Source organism: Takifugu flavidus, chromosome 10 (assembly GCF_003711565.1).
Source record: "Takifugu flavidus isolate HTHZ2018 chromosome 10, ASM371156v2, whole genome shotgun sequence".
Classification (NCBI taxonomy): Eukaryota; Metazoa; Chordata; class Actinopteri; order Tetraodontiformes; family Tetraodontidae; genus Takifugu; species Takifugu flavidus.
Window position 1 is genome coordinate 1,756,780 of NC_079529.1, and position 17,077 is coordinate 1,773,856.

The 17,077-nt window shown below is 49.6% G+C and overlaps 1 protein-coding gene across 1 annotated transcript in view; it reads left to right on the forward strand.

The window, feature by feature from the left end:
- The window catches only part of itga10 (integrin, alpha 10), a 17,553-nt gene continuing 476 nt past the window's right edge, over positions 1 to 17,077 (forward strand). Inside the window, exons 1-29 of the mRNA XM_057044865.1 lie at positions 1 to 555; positions 891 to 945; positions 4,757 to 4,868; positions 4,948 to 5,057; positions 5,135 to 5,223; positions 6,765 to 6,879; positions 6,980 to 7,107; positions 7,524 to 7,672; positions 10,130 to 10,280; positions 11,997 to 12,162; positions 12,591 to 12,664; positions 12,744 to 12,888; positions 13,478 to 13,626; positions 13,755 to 13,898; positions 14,032 to 14,238; positions 14,321 to 14,451; positions 14,576 to 14,742; positions 14,839 to 14,981; positions 15,082 to 15,192; positions 15,280 to 15,365; positions 15,439 to 15,580; positions 15,671 to 15,763; positions 15,869 to 15,945; positions 16,027 to 16,116; positions 16,190 to 16,274; positions 16,356 to 16,469; positions 16,545 to 16,652; positions 16,729 to 16,842; positions 16,915 to 17,010. Of these exons, the coding sequence (XP_056900845.1) occupies positions 553 to 555; positions 891 to 945; positions 4,757 to 4,868; positions 4,948 to 5,057; positions 5,135 to 5,223; positions 6,765 to 6,879; positions 6,980 to 7,107; positions 7,524 to 7,672; positions 10,130 to 10,280; positions 11,997 to 12,162; positions 12,591 to 12,664; positions 12,744 to 12,888; positions 13,478 to 13,626; positions 13,755 to 13,898; positions 14,032 to 14,238; positions 14,321 to 14,451; positions 14,576 to 14,742; positions 14,839 to 14,981; positions 15,082 to 15,192; positions 15,280 to 15,365; positions 15,439 to 15,580; positions 15,671 to 15,763; positions 15,869 to 15,945; positions 16,027 to 16,116; positions 16,190 to 16,274; positions 16,356 to 16,469; positions 16,545 to 16,652; positions 16,729 to 16,842; positions 16,915 to 17,010 (3,354 nt within the window). The 5' untranslated portion in view covers positions 1 to 552. The remainder of the gene's footprint in view (positions 556 to 890; positions 946 to 4,756; positions 4,869 to 4,947; positions 5,058 to 5,134; positions 5,224 to 6,764; positions 6,880 to 6,979; positions 7,108 to 7,523; positions 7,673 to 10,129; positions 10,281 to 11,996; positions 12,163 to 12,590; positions 12,665 to 12,743; positions 12,889 to 13,477; positions 13,627 to 13,754; positions 13,899 to 14,031; positions 14,239 to 14,320; positions 14,452 to 14,575; positions 14,743 to 14,838; positions 14,982 to 15,081; positions 15,193 to 15,279; positions 15,366 to 15,438; positions 15,581 to 15,670; positions 15,764 to 15,868; positions 15,946 to 16,026; positions 16,117 to 16,189; positions 16,275 to 16,355; positions 16,470 to 16,544; positions 16,653 to 16,728; positions 16,843 to 16,914; positions 17,011 to 17,077) is intronic.

Below are 17,077 nucleotides of genomic sequence, written 5' to 3' on the forward strand. Positions count from 1 at the left end.
TCTATCTATCTATCTATCTATCTATCTATCTATCTATCTATCTATCTTGTAGTGCAATTTCTGATTTATTTTGCTAAATCTTTCTGCTTAATGCATTCAATAATTGTGATGATTTATCAGTAGTTCGGAATAGAGAGGGAGAGGGATGGACACAGAGAGAGAGAGAGAGAGAAGAGGGGGGGTTAAGGGCAGAGGAGTGTGTTGAGGGGCCCCCGGGAGCGCTGGAGATAAACGCGCTCTTTCCCTTACGAGAGGCTGAGATTTGTCACCGGAGGCACATATTTCCAACCGGCAACGACCTGATGACAAGTTGCCCGATTTGCTGCAACCGTGGAGGGAAAAACCAGAGGACAACTTTAGTCCTGCGCGGGTCAACAGCTCGTTCTCCTCCAGAGGCGCGCCGAGGGGCCAGGAGCGCTGCTGCTGACGGCGAGGGAAGGTGTTGAGCCTCAGTGATGTTTTAATGACCCGGAGCTGTGGCCCCTTGCTGGACGGGACCGGGGCGCGCTCTTCCCTTCACACCGAGGATTTTATCCCGATCCACACGCCGTTATGGTATGTTTAGGATCGTCCCGTGCGCTTCGGTGAAACTTTCTCCAGCGGCCAAGTTCACACGCTCCACGGGGGACAGTAAAGGCATCAGGGTCTCGTGTCTGGTGAATATATTTCATTGACTTTAACGGAAAGTACACGCGGTGATCTGAGCGCGCCGGGCTGGCGAACATGCCGCAGCAGCACCGTCGGAGCCCATCTCCTGAGCAAAGCGAGAACTGACAGGCGCGCGCGTGTTTGCGTGCGTGTGCGCGTCGCAGGCCGATGCGCAACATTTCCAGCAACAGAACGTTTCCAACAGAAAATAAGACAGACTCTGCTTTCATCCACGTTCATAGATGGAGCTGCGCAAATGCGCGTGGTGTCTGGAGTTCCTCCTCCTCCTCCTCAGCGGTAAGAAATCCTTTAATCTGCAGGTTTTAAAGAAAGGAGCTGCTTTAAAATAACCGACACTTTAAAACGAAGCTGTGTTTTTATCGTTTCCTCCGAGTCTGGACTGACCCATCTGTTATCGGCCTTTAACCTGCTCAAGGTTCAGAATTCGACGGTGCCACATGGTCCTCCAGGGCCGCTCGCAGACGCAGCGGGCTCCCCCTCCTCTCTGACAGGCGTTGATCATCCCGGCCCCGAGTTCCACCATCCCAAAGTGTTGACATATACTTTTTCTGTCAAACCCAAAGCTAGCCTCTTTTCTTCCTCTCTTGTCTTTCAATTCTTGCCCATTGGTGTTTGTGAAGACCTGGCTGACCGCGAGAGAGGAAAGACGTGTGTCAGCCATATTTGCATGGACCAGGGCCAAAAGGTTACTGGTTCATCTCCAATTACGGCTCACCCCTTCCCACACGGGCAGCTGTGTAACCCGATCACGGCGGCCGTTCCTATGGCTCCCACCATCCCTTAATAAGGCGGCTGTGGCCTGCAGGTCCTCCCGCCTCCTTTGGCAGTGCAGCCTCACACCTCGTTGGGGCTCCCCTGCTGAAATAGAAGAAAAGGCTCACTGTTGTTGATCAGATACGGCCTTTACGCACGCCGATAAGCACGAGCTTAACTGCTGCATTAGGGGAAGTGACTAAAGCAGCGGGAGATTTATAGGATAAGATGTAGCCGTTTCCGTCCGTGAGGTCTGATGAGAGCGCACTGATCCGTGCAAACATCCACGTAATGAGCAGCATCGCTCTGTCTGGAGCGTTGTGTGTGTTTGACCGTGTAAACTGTGACCAGAGCACATGCGATCTAAGCGTTCCTGCATGTGTGTGTTGCGCCGTTTCCGCCCGTGTCACACATGAGCACGTGGGTGAGCGAGTATGTGTGTGATGCTGATGGTTCCAGCAGAACTCCCCATGATGTGGGCAGCAGGCATCCGATGTCAGTTACGCTCCGTTCTGCTTTTACAGAGATGTCAAACGCAGGTGTGTGTGTGTGTGTGTGTGTGTGTGTGTGTGTGTGTGTGTGTGTGTGTGTGTGTGTGTGATGCATTATCATGACTTTCCGAACTTTTGCTGACAATTACTCCCACCCCCGCTCCCCCCACCAGATGGTGAGATGAAGCGCAAACATGATGGAGAATATGGAGAGACAATCTGTGAGGGGTGAGAACAAGGGGTGTATGTGTGCGTGTGTGCGTGCGTGTGTGTGCGTGTGTGTGGGTGGGGGGGCTGGAGGGAGTACTGGAGTAAAGATGACAGAAACAGAGACATTTGCAGAAATCTGCCGACTGCTACAATTACTACGACGTTGTGCACTAAAATATCACAGTACATTAATGTGAGTCGACAAACGTGTTGTCCTGGATGTAACACATGTTTCTGGTTGTTCTGGTTTATTATAATTACTCTAAAATATACAAAATGAACTCATTTTGCACGTAACAATTTAACAGCTGTTCAGAAGTTCTTTTCATTGTGTTACAAAGCAAATGCAGCAATGTTTAGTTGTAGCGTCTCAAGACATCGCAGGGTCTCGCTGGGTTAGCTGATTCTTGCCAATACACAACCAACTAACCAAACCCAAGTCCAACCTCAACTCAACAAAACCAGTCCTAACCCTCAAACATTCCTTTGAAGTTGTGAGGACCAACCAAAATGTCCTCACTTCCCAAAAATGCCCTCACTTTACCAGAAGAATGAGTATTTTGTTGCTCAATATGTAGCACAATAACACACACGCACACACACACGCACACACACACACACACACACACACACACACACAAACAGTCTATATGAATATATTCTTTACAATCGCAATTATGAATGTTCGGCAGCGCTGCCCAAAGCTAAATTTGTGGTTTTCAGAATCTGGAGTCTGTTTAGCTCGATAAATGTTTGCTGCCCGTTGTCACGGCAACGGCTGGTCACGAGAAGGCCGGGCAGGGAAGACCATGGATGACGATGCGGGTCTCTTAGATTCCGAGGGGACTGGAGAGGGGGCAAAGGAGAGGAGCGATTTCTGGGTTATGAGGAGATGAATGAAACTGGAGGATGATGGAGAAAATGGTAGCAGGGGTCTTTGTCAGGGGCCCCGTTTGCTGAAGAAATGCGGACTAAGGGAGGGTGGCCGCAGCGTTGCCACAAGAAAAGAGGGAATAATTTAACAGCGGCGTGCGTAAGAGGGATGGTGGTTGGGATGGACAGAGTTACTGTAGAGGAATACTTTGTTGCTGCTGGCGCGCTCCATTAAACATCTGCAAAGAATCAGAGATTTCAGCAAAGTCGCATTAAAACAAGCTTTGAATGAGTGAATGTTTATGTCCCCCAACAGTGAATGTTAACAATTAGAAGCGAGCAGATTTGAATTTCACTCCTCCCTCCATCACCCATTAGCGTTTACTTATTGGCCCCGAAACAAATGAGACCTTTTTGTTAGCTCAAAAGCAATCTGGGCTAATCCGCAAACACATTCACAGAATTGGATAAAAAGGAAGGACTATTTATGCAAATAAACACTGAGATTCCTTATAAAAATGAAATGTCTGGAATAGCTTTCATGGGACAGAGAAATAAAAGAGCAGGTAGTTGTGTGGGAAAGGCAGCGGTGTAGCTTCAGCATATTAGGTTTCCCCCCAAACATGTGGAATCCTCCTCTGATTAGCCTGGCTGAGGTAACTCCCCGTGCACAGCAGCGTGCGTGTCAGGAAGTAGCTCCCAGTGATTGTAAGTAGCCGCGGCGCAATCACAATGTTCTGGCCTCGGCTCCCATCCTGCACCACTTTCATGAGGATTTTAGCCAAAAGGAGACGTTTTATTTTGAAATGATGAGTCCAAGAAGGTGCAAATACAAGCGCAAGTTGGCGATTAAACGAGTTGTAAACATGGAAAAGGCTTCAGAATCTCTGAAAGGGGCTTTAAAGCCTGTAAATACTCCAGGTTCCTCACACAAATCAGGCAATTACAGAGCCTTATTTTCCAGTAGAGGAGTGTTTTAGCTAATTCATGCGCAACCATTTGCATGTCTGGAACCCTGCGGTCTGGATTATGATACCAACATTTAATCGTGCGAAACGCGCCTGTTCCACGACCACCTCTCTGCCCTCCGTCCTCCCTCCGTCCTCCCTCCGTCACGTCCCAGCCGTGCATGAAGGGGGGGCCTGTGTGCCGTAACAGGAGCCTCACTATGAAACACAGTTTTTCTAACCCACACCCTTCCTCGCCACACCTCCCCTCTCACTGAACCCCCTTTTTTCCCCCTCTGAGGTTGTTGTTTATCCATCTTTTTCAGCCCCTCTTTTCCTCCCCAATCCCATTTCCAGGCCCACCAGGGAAAATAAAAATCCGCCACTGGGGAGGTGCAGCTATGTAGGAATTGATCAAATATTCCCAGAATGGGGCCGTTTCCAGCCTTTATTCATGCTTGCGTGCTAACTTGAGCAGCTAAATGAGAGTTGCCTCCTTTATAACAACAACATTAAATCATTATGGTGGCAAAAGTCACATTTTCATCACCTTAATGTTACATTTTATCCTTCCTGTGTGTTTGTAGCCACATTCTTCCCTCTTATGAATGAAGAGGATATTTTTTTAGCACGTTTTTGCTCGATAGGGGTTGTTTTTTTATAATTTGTGCCGACGTCTGACCAAAGAAACGAGGAAATCTTTACGATTCATCTCCTCTTTCATCGTTCGTTTATCACTTTTATCAGCCTCAGTTCCTGTCGGGTTTTAGAAATGATGTTCAATACAGATAAAAGGCGCATTTTCTTTTTCAGAGCTGTGTCGGAGTTTCAACATAGACGTGAAGAATCCGCGGATCTTCAGCGCTCCCAACGACACCTTGTTCGGCTTCAGCGTCCTGCAGCACGAAGCTCGCGGAGAAAAATCGTAAGATGGCGTCTCAGAGGTCTTCAGATGTAGAGATGGTAAAACACCAAGGACACGTGGTGATATGATGTGTTGACAGGCTGCTGGTCGGGGCTCCCTGGGACGGGCCGGCCAACAACAGGAAAGGAGACATCTACAAATGCATCGTGGGAAAAGAGAGGAACTCCAAGTGCAGCAAAATGAATCTGGGTGAGAGAAATAAGGATCCTCAATAAATCCGTTCACTTTGTAACTTCTGGTGAACTTATTTCCTCCCTCTGTCTCAGGTGAGGCTGCTTTTCAGAACATTTCCAAGAACCTGAGGAATTCCCACCTGGGAATGACGCTGACCCCCGACTCACCTGATGGCTTCCTGGTACAGAAAACTCTGAGGAATTAGGGGTTTTTTTTAAAAAAAATTTGGTGGGTTGTGTAAGCGAGTCTGAGGGGATGTGGTCAGAGAGGGTTGTGTTTGTCAGACAATCCGCATGAATCAGTGTCGTTTGGCAGGTTCCGGAATGACTTTAGACCTGTGAGCGTGTGTGGCTCACTGAGCCCGCACTTCCTGTCCGGAAATTGAGAGCACGCAGGATGCTGACGTTGCCATGGAGATACACTAAACCTGTTAACCAGTGCTGTTCTAACCAAGTGAAAGTTCCTGGTGACTGAAGACCCTCTATGTCTGTCACACACACGCGTGCACACACAAGCTGGCTAAGTCTAAAGGATGTTTCTCTACGTTCCAGAAGCCTCAAGAAGTGAGGCGTGTGTGTGTGTGTGTGTGTGTGCGTGTGTGTGTGTGTGTGTGTGTGTGTGTGTGTTTATCCTGACTCCAGTGGTCAGGTCTATAACAGGATCGGAATGCGTCTCCGGCCTTTTGTTAATGACAGACCTCCTAAAAGCCAGAGCACCTCACTCACATTTCTCCATCTTCTCCCTCTTTCCCTGCGTCCTTCCATCTCCTCGTCCTCTCCCTCCTTCCTGTTTTCCTTCTGTCTCTCCGTCCTCTCCCTCTTTCCCTGCGTCCTTCCATCTCCCCGTCCTCTCCCTCCTTCCTGTCTTCCTTCTGTCTCTCCGTCCTCTCCCTCCTTCCCTGCGTCCTTCCATCTCCCCGTCCTCTCCCTCCTTCCTGTCTTCCTTCTGTCTCTCCGTCCTCTCCCTCCTTCCTGTCTTCCTTCCATATCCCCGTCCTCTCCCTCCTTCCTGTTTTCCTTCTGTCTCTCCGTTCTCTCCCTCCTTCCCTGTGTCCTTCTGTCTCTCCGTCCTCTCCCTCCTTCCTGTCTTCCTTCCGTCTCCCCATCCTCTCCCTCCTTCCTGTCTTCCTTCTGTCTCCCCGTCCTCTCCATCCTTCCTTCTGTCTCTCCGTCCTCTCTCCTCCAACACGACCATAATGACAGGACAGAGGACGCCGACATGTTTCTCTTTTTCTTCCTCTCTCCTCACAACAACCCCATCTCTCCCCACACCCCCCCCTGCTCTGTCTTTCCACGCCGTCTGCTTTCTCCCACCCTTAAATCATAAAAATAAACCTTGGATATTTTTATGAGCCCCCTCCTTCCCCATCTCCTCCCTCCAACTCTACATTTCACACAATCAGAATCAAACGGTTTTACTGGTCTGGTGTTTCAGCTCTGTTAAACCCTTCAAGACGACAGCGACTGCCAGCGTGTCAACAATGCAATTTTCTCCCTCCGCGCTCTCTTATTTAATCCCAAACCACCGTTGTGGCTTTCCATGACACGCTTCCACTCTCTTTGTGTTTATTTTTTATTTATTTTTTTATATTTACAAGTCATTTAACCACTTGAGACTTTGACTGCAAATACAGCTCATATGAACAGAAACCTTCACCTGTCTGTGTGTGTGTGTGTGTGGTGTGTGTGTGTGTGTGTGTGTGTGTGTGTGTGTGCGTGGCAGGCGTGTGCCCCTCTGTGGTCTCAAGAATGCGGCACTTCCGCGTTCAGCAACGGCATCTGTGCCTCTGTCAGTGACGACCTGGAGCCGCGAGAGGCCATCGCTCCAACCTCACAAAGTAAAACACGCACCTGAGAAACATCCCGCCGGGTCGTTTCAACCAATCAGACGCCTTTTCTCTTGTCTCTTTTTAACCCCGCCCCTCCTGCGTGCGGCAGGGTGCTCCACATACATGGACATTGTGATCGTGCTGGACGGCTCCAACAGCATCTACCCCTGGTACGAGGTCCAGAACTTCCTCAGCAACATCCTCAGCAAGTTCCACATCAGCACGGAGCAGATGCAGGTGAGGGGGTCCAGGCCGAGAGGCCCGCAGGCGCCGACTGGTCAAACTGGAAATGGAAGCTTGTGGGTTTGACGTGTTTGGCCCTTTCGCACAAGCCACAGGCATCCATTGGCTGGTGTGCAGAAGAGTGAGATAAGCGAATCCCCTGATTGGAACTAAATGTAGAGTGACATGTATAAAAAAAGCTGGTTGGTAAAGTATGTGTGGAATGACTGGTTTTTATAAAGGAATGGGATATGAACTGTGCCAGCATCAGCAGAGAAAGGGGGAGAGTGGGGAATGTGAGGTAAAGAGGAAATAGCTCTGTTTTATTGGATGAATTTTTAAAAATAGAAGCAGGAGTGCACCTTGAACCTGCACCACCATGATCAGCGGCGCTGGTGAAACACTGTGTGCTTGTGTGGTCGAATGTCCAGGTCGGCATACTGCAGTACGGCGAGGTAGCTGTGCACGAGTGGTCCCTGAAGAACTACCAGACCACACAGGAGGTGGTGGAGGCCGCCAAGAACATCAGCAGACAGGAGGGAAGGGAGACGCGCACCGCGTATGCCATCCACAAGGCCTGGTAAGCTGCTGTTGCACTTGAAATGGAGGTTTCCCGGGTGGATTTACAGCATCTTTCTAGGTCTCTTATAATATAAATGAAAGGTTTTATATAATCTTTGGGCCGGCCTTCTGTAGATTAGCCTCTGACACTAGCTTAGCCCTCTTGAAAAGGATTAGCACGGAAGCTACCAGCATCAATGTCTCTTAATTACTTCACCAGGTTAATAAAGCTAAATCAGTGTAACTCCAGTTGCCATGGAGCACTTCCTGTTTCTACATACCTTGAAAAGGGAGTCAGCGTCAAGGTCACGCAGGTCATCGGCCAGCGCAACCGAAGAAATGCGCGGGGCCATTTGTAGGGGGCTATAAGGCATGAGGCGTCATATAGGTGGAAGAAACACTGCTTACAGATTCAACTAAAAACCTTTGAGTCTCCTCAGACTTGAATTCTTGCTTTATCAAGGTGCTGGACCTGATGTCAGGCCACGGGGTGGCATTTTGAGACGTGTATTTTGGACACATACACACACAAACGCACACGAACAGGTAATTGGAGAGTTCCTGTTTTCTGGTACATTTAATGGCAAACGTTGCAGTTGAGGGTGTTTAGGGGGGGAATTTAAAAGGTAGTTGAAAAGCAGTGGCTGGAAAATGGAGCCAGTAAAAATAGTGTAACTGCGGCATTTAAGACATTACTGACGGGAACTCCAGACACGGTCGCACCGTTCACAGCGTTTAAGACGGAGAGTCGGCTCTTTGGTGCTGAGGGACAGCGGCTGGCGGTGCCTGTGTGCACAACTGGGGCTCCAGTTAGGGATTTCTGGGTCGAACTGGGAGGGGTTGACTGAGATAACTGAAGCGGGGTGGTGCTGGCACCGGCCAGGAAAGGGACAGGGTAGAAAAACAGAGAGGTTAGCCGAGCTGGAGGAGTCGGCTGCTTGCTCAGCGCGGCCGCAGGTGTGGCACACGCTGACCCAAGTCGTTCTCCTCCAGCTGTAACAACACACACATGAATCAACCCATATTTCTGGACCATAGCGTGCACAGGTGCTGCTTTATTAGGCCTCCAGCTGCACGCGTGCATTATAGCTGCTACCTGCAACCTCAGCCATAACCCTCCGCATCGTTGACCTTTAACCTTTACCCTTACCCGGCCTTAGTTTAAACCTAACCCCACTTACAGCCAAGCTCTTAACGCCGCTCCCAAACATAACCCCTGCGGGGTTCTTTTATGACTTTGTCTTAACTTAACTTGTGTTCAATTTTACAAAAATTGGACCAAATAAAAACAAACAAAACGGCATTTTTTTTCTCAGTTTTTCTCGGAAAAGTGGTTGGTAAATGACACACGTCACTATTGAGATGGCTTATTCAACAGCGTTGATCCCTAAATAGATCTGCCCTCCGCCCCTCCCAGTGGAAAGTAACAGATTTTGGTTGGGTCAGCAGTAATGAAGCGAACCCTTTGAACGTATATTAGACGTCAGACGGAATATGAACATGAAATGAGCCTCCACAATTGGATTAACCACAGATTTTTGGACCCCTCCACCCATCTGAGACACACACTCACACACACTCACACAGGCTGCTGCGGTGGCTTATTACCACACTGTTGTGACTCCATAAAATTGCTTGTAAATGCAACCAGGCCTCCAAATTAGCTCCATTCACTTTCTCTCCTCTTTCATCTCCCCTCCACCCTTCCTCATCTCGTGTCGTCCTTCTTCAGTCCTTTTCGCAGCTGTTACCTGTCCTCCTCTCAATTTACCTCTTTTCTAAACTGCCTTTTTCTTGCCCTTCCCCCCTGCCTCACTTCACCTTTTACACCTCCATGTCAGCACCTTTTTCCCGTTTTTCTCTACTTCATGATTCATTTCTTATCACTTGTTGCCATAAGACGTTTCTCCATTTTCTGTTTGCTCCTCTTCTCCATGTAATTAGCAAACTGCATGGTTGAAACGGTTGTTTTTAACTCTGAGCTTCTTGTGGCTCACCACAACACTATATTTAGGAAAAGGCAGCAGTTGGGCCTGAAAATGACTGTGTGTGTGTGTGTGTGTGCGTGCGAGCGTGCTGGTCTGAGGCTTACCAGCGCTATTCGATCCAGTTCTTGCAGCAGGTCCCAGTGAGAGCAGGTTTTCTGCAGACAAACAGGGCGCGGCGCTCAGGACAGTTCATGCGTGTTTGTCATTTGGGTTTCCTGTTTGAGTCATGGCACAACTGGATGGGAACGCACACACGCGGTTGCCTGATTCACTGTCACACACGCCAGTTCTGGCGGTGATCAATTAAACCCCACTGCTAATAATATGCCTTTCATGCATAACTGCCCGTCCAGTCCAGTTTTGATTTGTTTTGTTCAGTTTCTCAACTGTGTTGCTGTTTATCATCTATGAGAAGTACTTAAATTGTGTTATAGAAAGCTTCTACTTCTAATTTCTGGCCACTACTGTTACCACAAATCTGCCTGCAGCACAGAGGCCTTCAGCCCGGAGCGTGGAGCGCGGGAGGGCGCCACAAAGGTGATGATCGTGGTGACGGACGGAGAATCACATGACGGAGAGGAGCTACCTGACGCCCTGAAGGAGTGTGAGGACAGAAATATCACCAGATACGCCATAGCTGTGAGTCCATCTGACAAATGTGCATTCAAAAGAAACAGAAATGCAGCTGATGTGTAAAGAAAGGAGGTGGCGCTGCCCTTATCGCCCATATTTGGGCTTCATTGCCCTTCATATGTACAGTTGAACCCTCACATTCCTCAAACATTATGTAAAAAAAGGACACAGTGACCATTTGCACCCACAAGCAGCCGAGTAAAACCGCTGCCCAAGCTTCCAAAATAACCCCCAAATGACTTAATGGAGCCCTGGAGTCCACTAAAATAGCAGAGTGGGAACAAATGCAAATACTTCCTCTGGGTCCCCACCCAACACCCCGTCCACACGGACGCGCCGAGGGGGGGCATGATTGTAGTGTCAGCGTGGCAGACAGACTGCGTGGAGACCCCTCCCTTCCCCACAACAGAAGCTGCAGCGCCTCCAGACTCCAATTGCAACCACAGAAGAAGAGAAGGCGCACAAAACACCGAGGCGCAGCGGCGAAATGCACAGGCAGCGAATGTCTCACACACTCACCTCCTCATTTATGGACTCACGGTCTGAATTATTGTAATGTTGGGTCTTGTTACGCTGCACTGAAATGGGTTTGGCCCATTCATTATCAATATTTAAAATAATTACATGTTTTTCAGGGAAATGACCCTTTTGCTTTGCTTGTTTGGCATGCCTGAGGTGTGTGTGTGTGTGTTCTTGTACTTGCTACATATTGAGCAGCAAAATCTATTCTACCAGGAAACTTGTAGACATTTTTTGGACATGAGGACATTTGGGTTGGTGCTCCCAACTTCAAACGACTGTTTGAGGGTTCAGACTTAGTTTTATAGTTGAGGTTAGACCTTTTTAGGTTATGGGTTCGGGTTTAGTTGGGATGGTTCGGGTTAGGGGCTGGGTAATGCACTGTCTAGGAAAGTCCTCACAAAGATATAAGTACGAGGATGTGCGTCGAAGGGTGTGTGTGTGTGTGTGAGTGTGTGAATGGCTCACATGGGTCACACTGTTTTCTCCATTAGTGACGGTCGTGGACTAACATCTGTAGGTTAAGGCCTTCTGCAGACACACGTATGTAATGTGTTTGTCTCCGTCCACACTCCAGGATGTTTAAGAACTGGACTCTCATTTTAATGCAGCTGGCAGCCAGGGAAGAGGGTATATAAGATCTTAAATGTATTCAAACGTCGGCGCTGGGTCTGCAGCCCCTCTCCACCCTCGGGATCCTCGGAAAACAGGATTTTCTCAGTTTTCCTGGCTGCTGGGGTCACCAGGGGAGATTCTTGGTTTCTCATGTAGAACTGTCTCGGGGGTGCTTCAGGTTGGCCCCGTCCTCCTGGAGTACGTCTCCCCCGTCAGATCTGTAGTTTAGAGAACCATTTGTGACGCTTTCCAGACAATTCGAAGCCTTTAGTTATGACTTAATAGCTGGTGAATTAAACTGTCCTGTGTATATTTTCATTCAGCCCCAGAAACAATGGAAGTATTCATGTCCTTAGAAAAACACCACGCTGTGAAAACACAGCTCTAAGATCTACAGTGGAAATGCTGCACGCACTTATTTTGAAGGATTAGATGGTTTTAGCTTTTGAATCATTCTAAAACGTATCTTCATATGTTCCACGTGTTAGATATGCTGGTGTAAAGCCCTCATGGTGACACAGCTGACCTGCTTTTTCTTTTAACCCCCCCCCCACCCCCGTTTCTCTTCGTCCCACGCAACCTTTCCAGGTCCTCGGTCATTACATCCGACGGCAGCAGGACCCCGAGACGTTCATCTCTGAGATTAAATACATCGCCAGCGACCCCGACGACAAGTACTTCTTCAACGTGACGGATGAAGCCGCGCTCAATGACATCGTGGACGCCCTTGGCGACCGCATCTTCACCCTGGAAGGTTTGTGGATGAATTTATTTATTTATTGCTCTCTGAAATGAGTGTCACGGATGATTAATGGCAAACGGTGGTAGCTTTGATTTAAATCACTTATTTTGCTTCAATAATCCCTCGGTTTCCAATGACATCACGCCTATAAACACGCACAGTAATAACTATAAACGATTTTATAGAGTTTAAGAGAAACTCTGGCAAAGAGTCAACCAGGATAAAGAAAATGATGCTGAGTCAGGAGAGGGCTGCACAGAAACTCTAGAGGATGCGAAGCAATGCCACCCTTTTATTGTTGAGGGTAGTCGGAGAGGAAGGGGCAGGAAAGGTCTGTCTGCCACCTGGGGTCTCCTGGCTGGAGCTGATCCTGAGTGGGTCAGGAAGGAAGGGAGGAGACGAGTGAAGGAGCCTTGACCTGTTCTCTCTCTCGCCTGTAGGCACTCTGGGCTACAACGAGAGCTCCTTCCACATGGAGATGTCTCAGATCGGCTTCTCCACACACACGCTGGACGTAGGTTCCCCTTATCTTTGAGTGACATGCCCGTGTTTAACCTCCGAGGGTCTCACCCGTGTCCTTCTCCGCTCTTCAGGATGGCATTCTCTTCGGGATGGTGGGCGCCTACGACTGGGATGGCGGCGTGTTGAAGGAAGGGATCTACGGACGCGTTGTTCCATCCAGAGAGGCCTTTGAAAGCGAGTTTCCGCTGGAGCTCAAAAATCATGCAGCTTATTTAGGTACACTTAGATCCCACTGAGTGATGAACAACAACCGCGCTACATGTCAACGCATCAGCATGACTCTGATCTGTTGTGTATTCGGTTGTATTACATTTTTTGGAGCATAAAGGTCCAAAATGGCCCCCTCCACACATGAGAAAAAGCTGCCTAACAAAGGATGTCTGGTCTCCGGGAGCCCGCAGCGTCTGGGTCTGGGTCTGGGTCTGGGTCGTAGCTGGCTGCTAAACACAGATTTCTTTCAATAATGAGCACAAATTTGAAATGATCCTTAACACAACATCTTCACTGTTTGCTTTTTCGCTTCATTTTCCTGAAATGTAACTTCTGAATGAGCTCCTGTTGCGGAGCCAACTCTAAAAAAGCACGTCTGAGCTTCTCGCTGAAAAGCAGGCCCTAATACTCAAGCCAGACTTCAGCCCTCACCAACGTGTAACCTGATGCAGGCAAATATAGATGTAACACAATCAATGCGCTTTTCCCAAAAAACTCTCACCAAATATACTAAATGGCCAACATGTGTGCATGGATACGAGCATGTAACAGTCGTTCTGACGTGCACGGTGACCCACCTGTGATGTGCTCGCAGGTTACACTGTGTCGTCAGTGATCGTTGGGGACTGGAAGAGGCTGTATGTGGCCGGGGCTCCTCGATTCAAACACAAAGGCAAAGTCATCCTGTTTGAACTCAGCGATGACGGTGATGTCAACATCGCACAGGCCCTCAATGGAGAACAGGTAACACGTTCTTCTTCAGTCTGTTCCCCCCTTTTTTTAGAGGTTTTCTGTCTGACGAAAAAGATCAGAACGAGAGCTCCACCTACTGGCAGAACACCGAAACAGCATTTTTCTTTTCCCAACTGCAGATTGGGTCCTACTATGGCAGCGAGGTCTGTGGGATGGATGTTGACCAGGACGGCATCACCGATCTACTTCTGGTCGCAGCTCCAATGTACCTCGGCTCAGGGAACAAAGAGGCCGGTAGAGTCTACATTTACTCCTTCACTGGGGTGAGACAGCTGTTGCATTTATTCTTCTCTATAGGGATCGTGCATTTATTTATTTGTTGTTGTGCCTCTTATTGCTGTTTATTATTGCAATATTGCCAGTATAAGGCATTTCCTTCTCTCGTTCTTCCTCAAGGAGGAGGTGTTTGTACCGAACGGAACCCTGATATCTGAGGAAAAGGCCCAGGATGCCAGGTTCGGTTATGCACTGGCCGCTGCTCCAGACCTCAATCATGACGGCTTCACTGATCTGGTGGTGGGAGCCCCCCTGGAGGACGAGCACAGGGGTGCCATCTATGTCTACCACGGAGACGGCATTTACGTCAACCCCCATTACAAACAGGTTCTTCTTTTTTTTTGCGTGTGTTTGACCACATCGAAGGAGAGGACACGTTAAACGGAGGTCTCTCTGTGTTTGATTCCAGCGCATCCCAGGCTCTTCCCTTTCCCCCTCCCTCCAGTATTTCGGCCGTAGCGTGAGCACCCGGTTGGACCTGGATGGAGACGAGCTAATAGACTTGGCGGTGGGAGCGCATGGCAGCGCCGTCTTGCTCAGGTGGGGAGGGAAGTTCTCAGCATTTCCTGAAAGGCAGCAGTGTTAGCTTCTTCAGAGAGCACAGTTGGTTTTCAATTCCCTGTTCAGGTCAAACATTAAATCCCACTTTGCTCGTCCTCCTCAGCTCTCGAAGCATAGTCCAGATCAACGTGAGTCTCTCCTTCCAGCCACATTCCATCAATGTGATTCAGAAGACCTGCCAGAGAGGAGGCAGAGAATCGGCCTGTCTGAATGCTACGGCCTGCTTCACCACAGTGTCCCGCTCCCCCGGACCCCACAGCAACAGCTTTGGTATGACGGAATCACAGATTTTTTTTGTGTGAATGGTTGGAGCGAGAATCGCCCAGCGCTCACCGTCTGTCCCACCTGCCTCCTCCTCCCCCTCAGACCTCTGGGTGTCCGCCACGCTGGACGACAGGAAGCTGTCCGCGCGGGCGTTGTTTGACGACAGCTCCCACAGGCAGACCCAGCTGGCGGTCCGGGTTCACACGGGCCGAACCGTCTGCTACAAACTTCCCTTCCATGTTTACGTGAGTTTGGCAGGGTGCAAAAGTTGGAAACCGAGGCGGCGTTCGCGTGCGGGACGCAGGTGCCGATGCTGACGTCATGGCTGATGTTTGTTGGCTGCAGGACACGGCAGATTACATCCGACCCATTAGCTTCTCCCTGCGGTTCAAGATCAACAACACCGAGAGCGGGCCAGTGTTGGACGAGGGCTGGCCGACCACAGTTAAGAAGTCTGTGAGTGGCATCTTTCCTCTCCGACATACATCGCGTTTCCCTCCTTTAGTCTCCATCCAACACGTCTCGCAATGCGCATCCCCGCAGATCCAGTTCTTTAAAGACTGCGGTGAGGACGACGTGTGCACGACAGACCTGGTGCTACAGGCTCACATGGACATCACGGGATCGAGGTCCGGATAAGTGTCCCCTCGTCTCAGGAATGTCCTTGCTTGGTAGTGAACGCCGGCTGTGTTTTCCCCACAGACAGAAGCCTTATGTGATTCGCAGCCCCCGCAGGCGCCTGGCGGTGGAGGTGCAGCTTGAGAACAGACTGGAAAACGCCTACAACACCAGCCTGACGCTGCACTATTCAAGAAACCTGCACTTCTCCAGCCTCAGCATCAGGGTAGACCGCACAAAAATGCCCGCTAACATATTCCGCACCTCTCTGGATTTAACATCCAACTAAAACGGCATTTCTCTTTCTTGCATGTAGGAGGACGTCAACTTTAAGTTTGAGTGCACGGCGCTTGACGCCAACAGCCACTCGTGCAATGTCAGCTATCCGGTGTTCCGCTCCCAGTCAAAAGTACGTCCGGGAAGAGTTTCTCACCAAACTGGAGTGCGCCGACTCGTGCTTCGCTTCCGTTTGGTGAATCGTGTCACCTGAGCAACCTTCTCTGTCTGTCCTCAGGTTAACTTCATGTTAGAGTTTGAGTTCAGCTGCACATCTCTGCACAGTCGCGTTCAGATGAAGCTCCACGCCGCGAGGTAGACGGCAGGCGTGCACGCGCAGGTGGCGGATGTCGTTTCCATAGCGCCGGTACTCATGCAACTCTGCTTGTTCTACAGCGACAGCGTGGAACGAGAGGAGACTCTGAGGGACAACAGCGTTCAGCTGCAGAGTTTTGTTCAGTATGAACCAGACCTGTTTGTTAGCAGGTGTGTGTGCAGACATCATTTACACGATGTTGCTAGTTTTTCCATAACCTTCTGCCTGTTCTTTCCTGCACAGTGACTCCAATTTGAACAGATATGAGGTCCATCCGACTAGAACCGTGTCAGAGGCCATCGGACCGGAGTTCCACACACACCTGAGGGTACGACAGCTCAATAGCAGAAAAAAAAAAAATCACTAAAGAAGTTGACAAATCATGACAGCAAAATGTTTGCGCTTGTAGCTGCAGAACCTCGGCTGTTATTCTGTCAGCAATCTGGAGCTCAGGCTGCGTCTGCCCTCTGTGGCTGCAGAGGACACCGTCTTCATGACGGTCACTGATGTCTTTTCATACAATGTGAGTAATGCGGCCACATGAGCATTCCTCGCTCATTACAAATCATTTTTAAGGTTTTTTTTAACCGCCCCGTAGGCGACAGGGGTGAACTGCAGCGTGCAGAGCGACTTGGCGCGGCTGAAGGTCAGGCAGACGGATGTTCGCACCCTTCACCCCGAAGACATGATGCAGAATGACGTCCTGGTGAGTACCCTGCTGGCACAGCCGCCGATGACAACCGGAGCGTCGGCCCGTTTGAAAGCGTTGCCCGTTTGCTCAGAACTGCAGCCGGTCGTGGTGCGCGGAGGTCGTCTGCAGGGTCCAGCAGCTTCTGAAGGGACAGGCTGTCGTCGTCCGCGTCAGCCGGAGAGTTCACGATGACTTTTTCAGAAAAGTGAGTCAAATGAGAGGCCGGTTTTTAACCCATGTTCCCGTCCTGCGAGTAAACCAGCGTCTCTTTTAACAGGCCAAATATAAATCAGTGAAGATAATAGGAGCCTACCAACTCACAGCGCAGGAGACAAACCTCATCACTCTGGGTAAAGAAACTGTCTGGAAGGAGGTAAGAAGGCCGCAGTCCGATTTTAAATGGCAGAAATAGACCTGGATTCATTTTTGACTGATCCTTC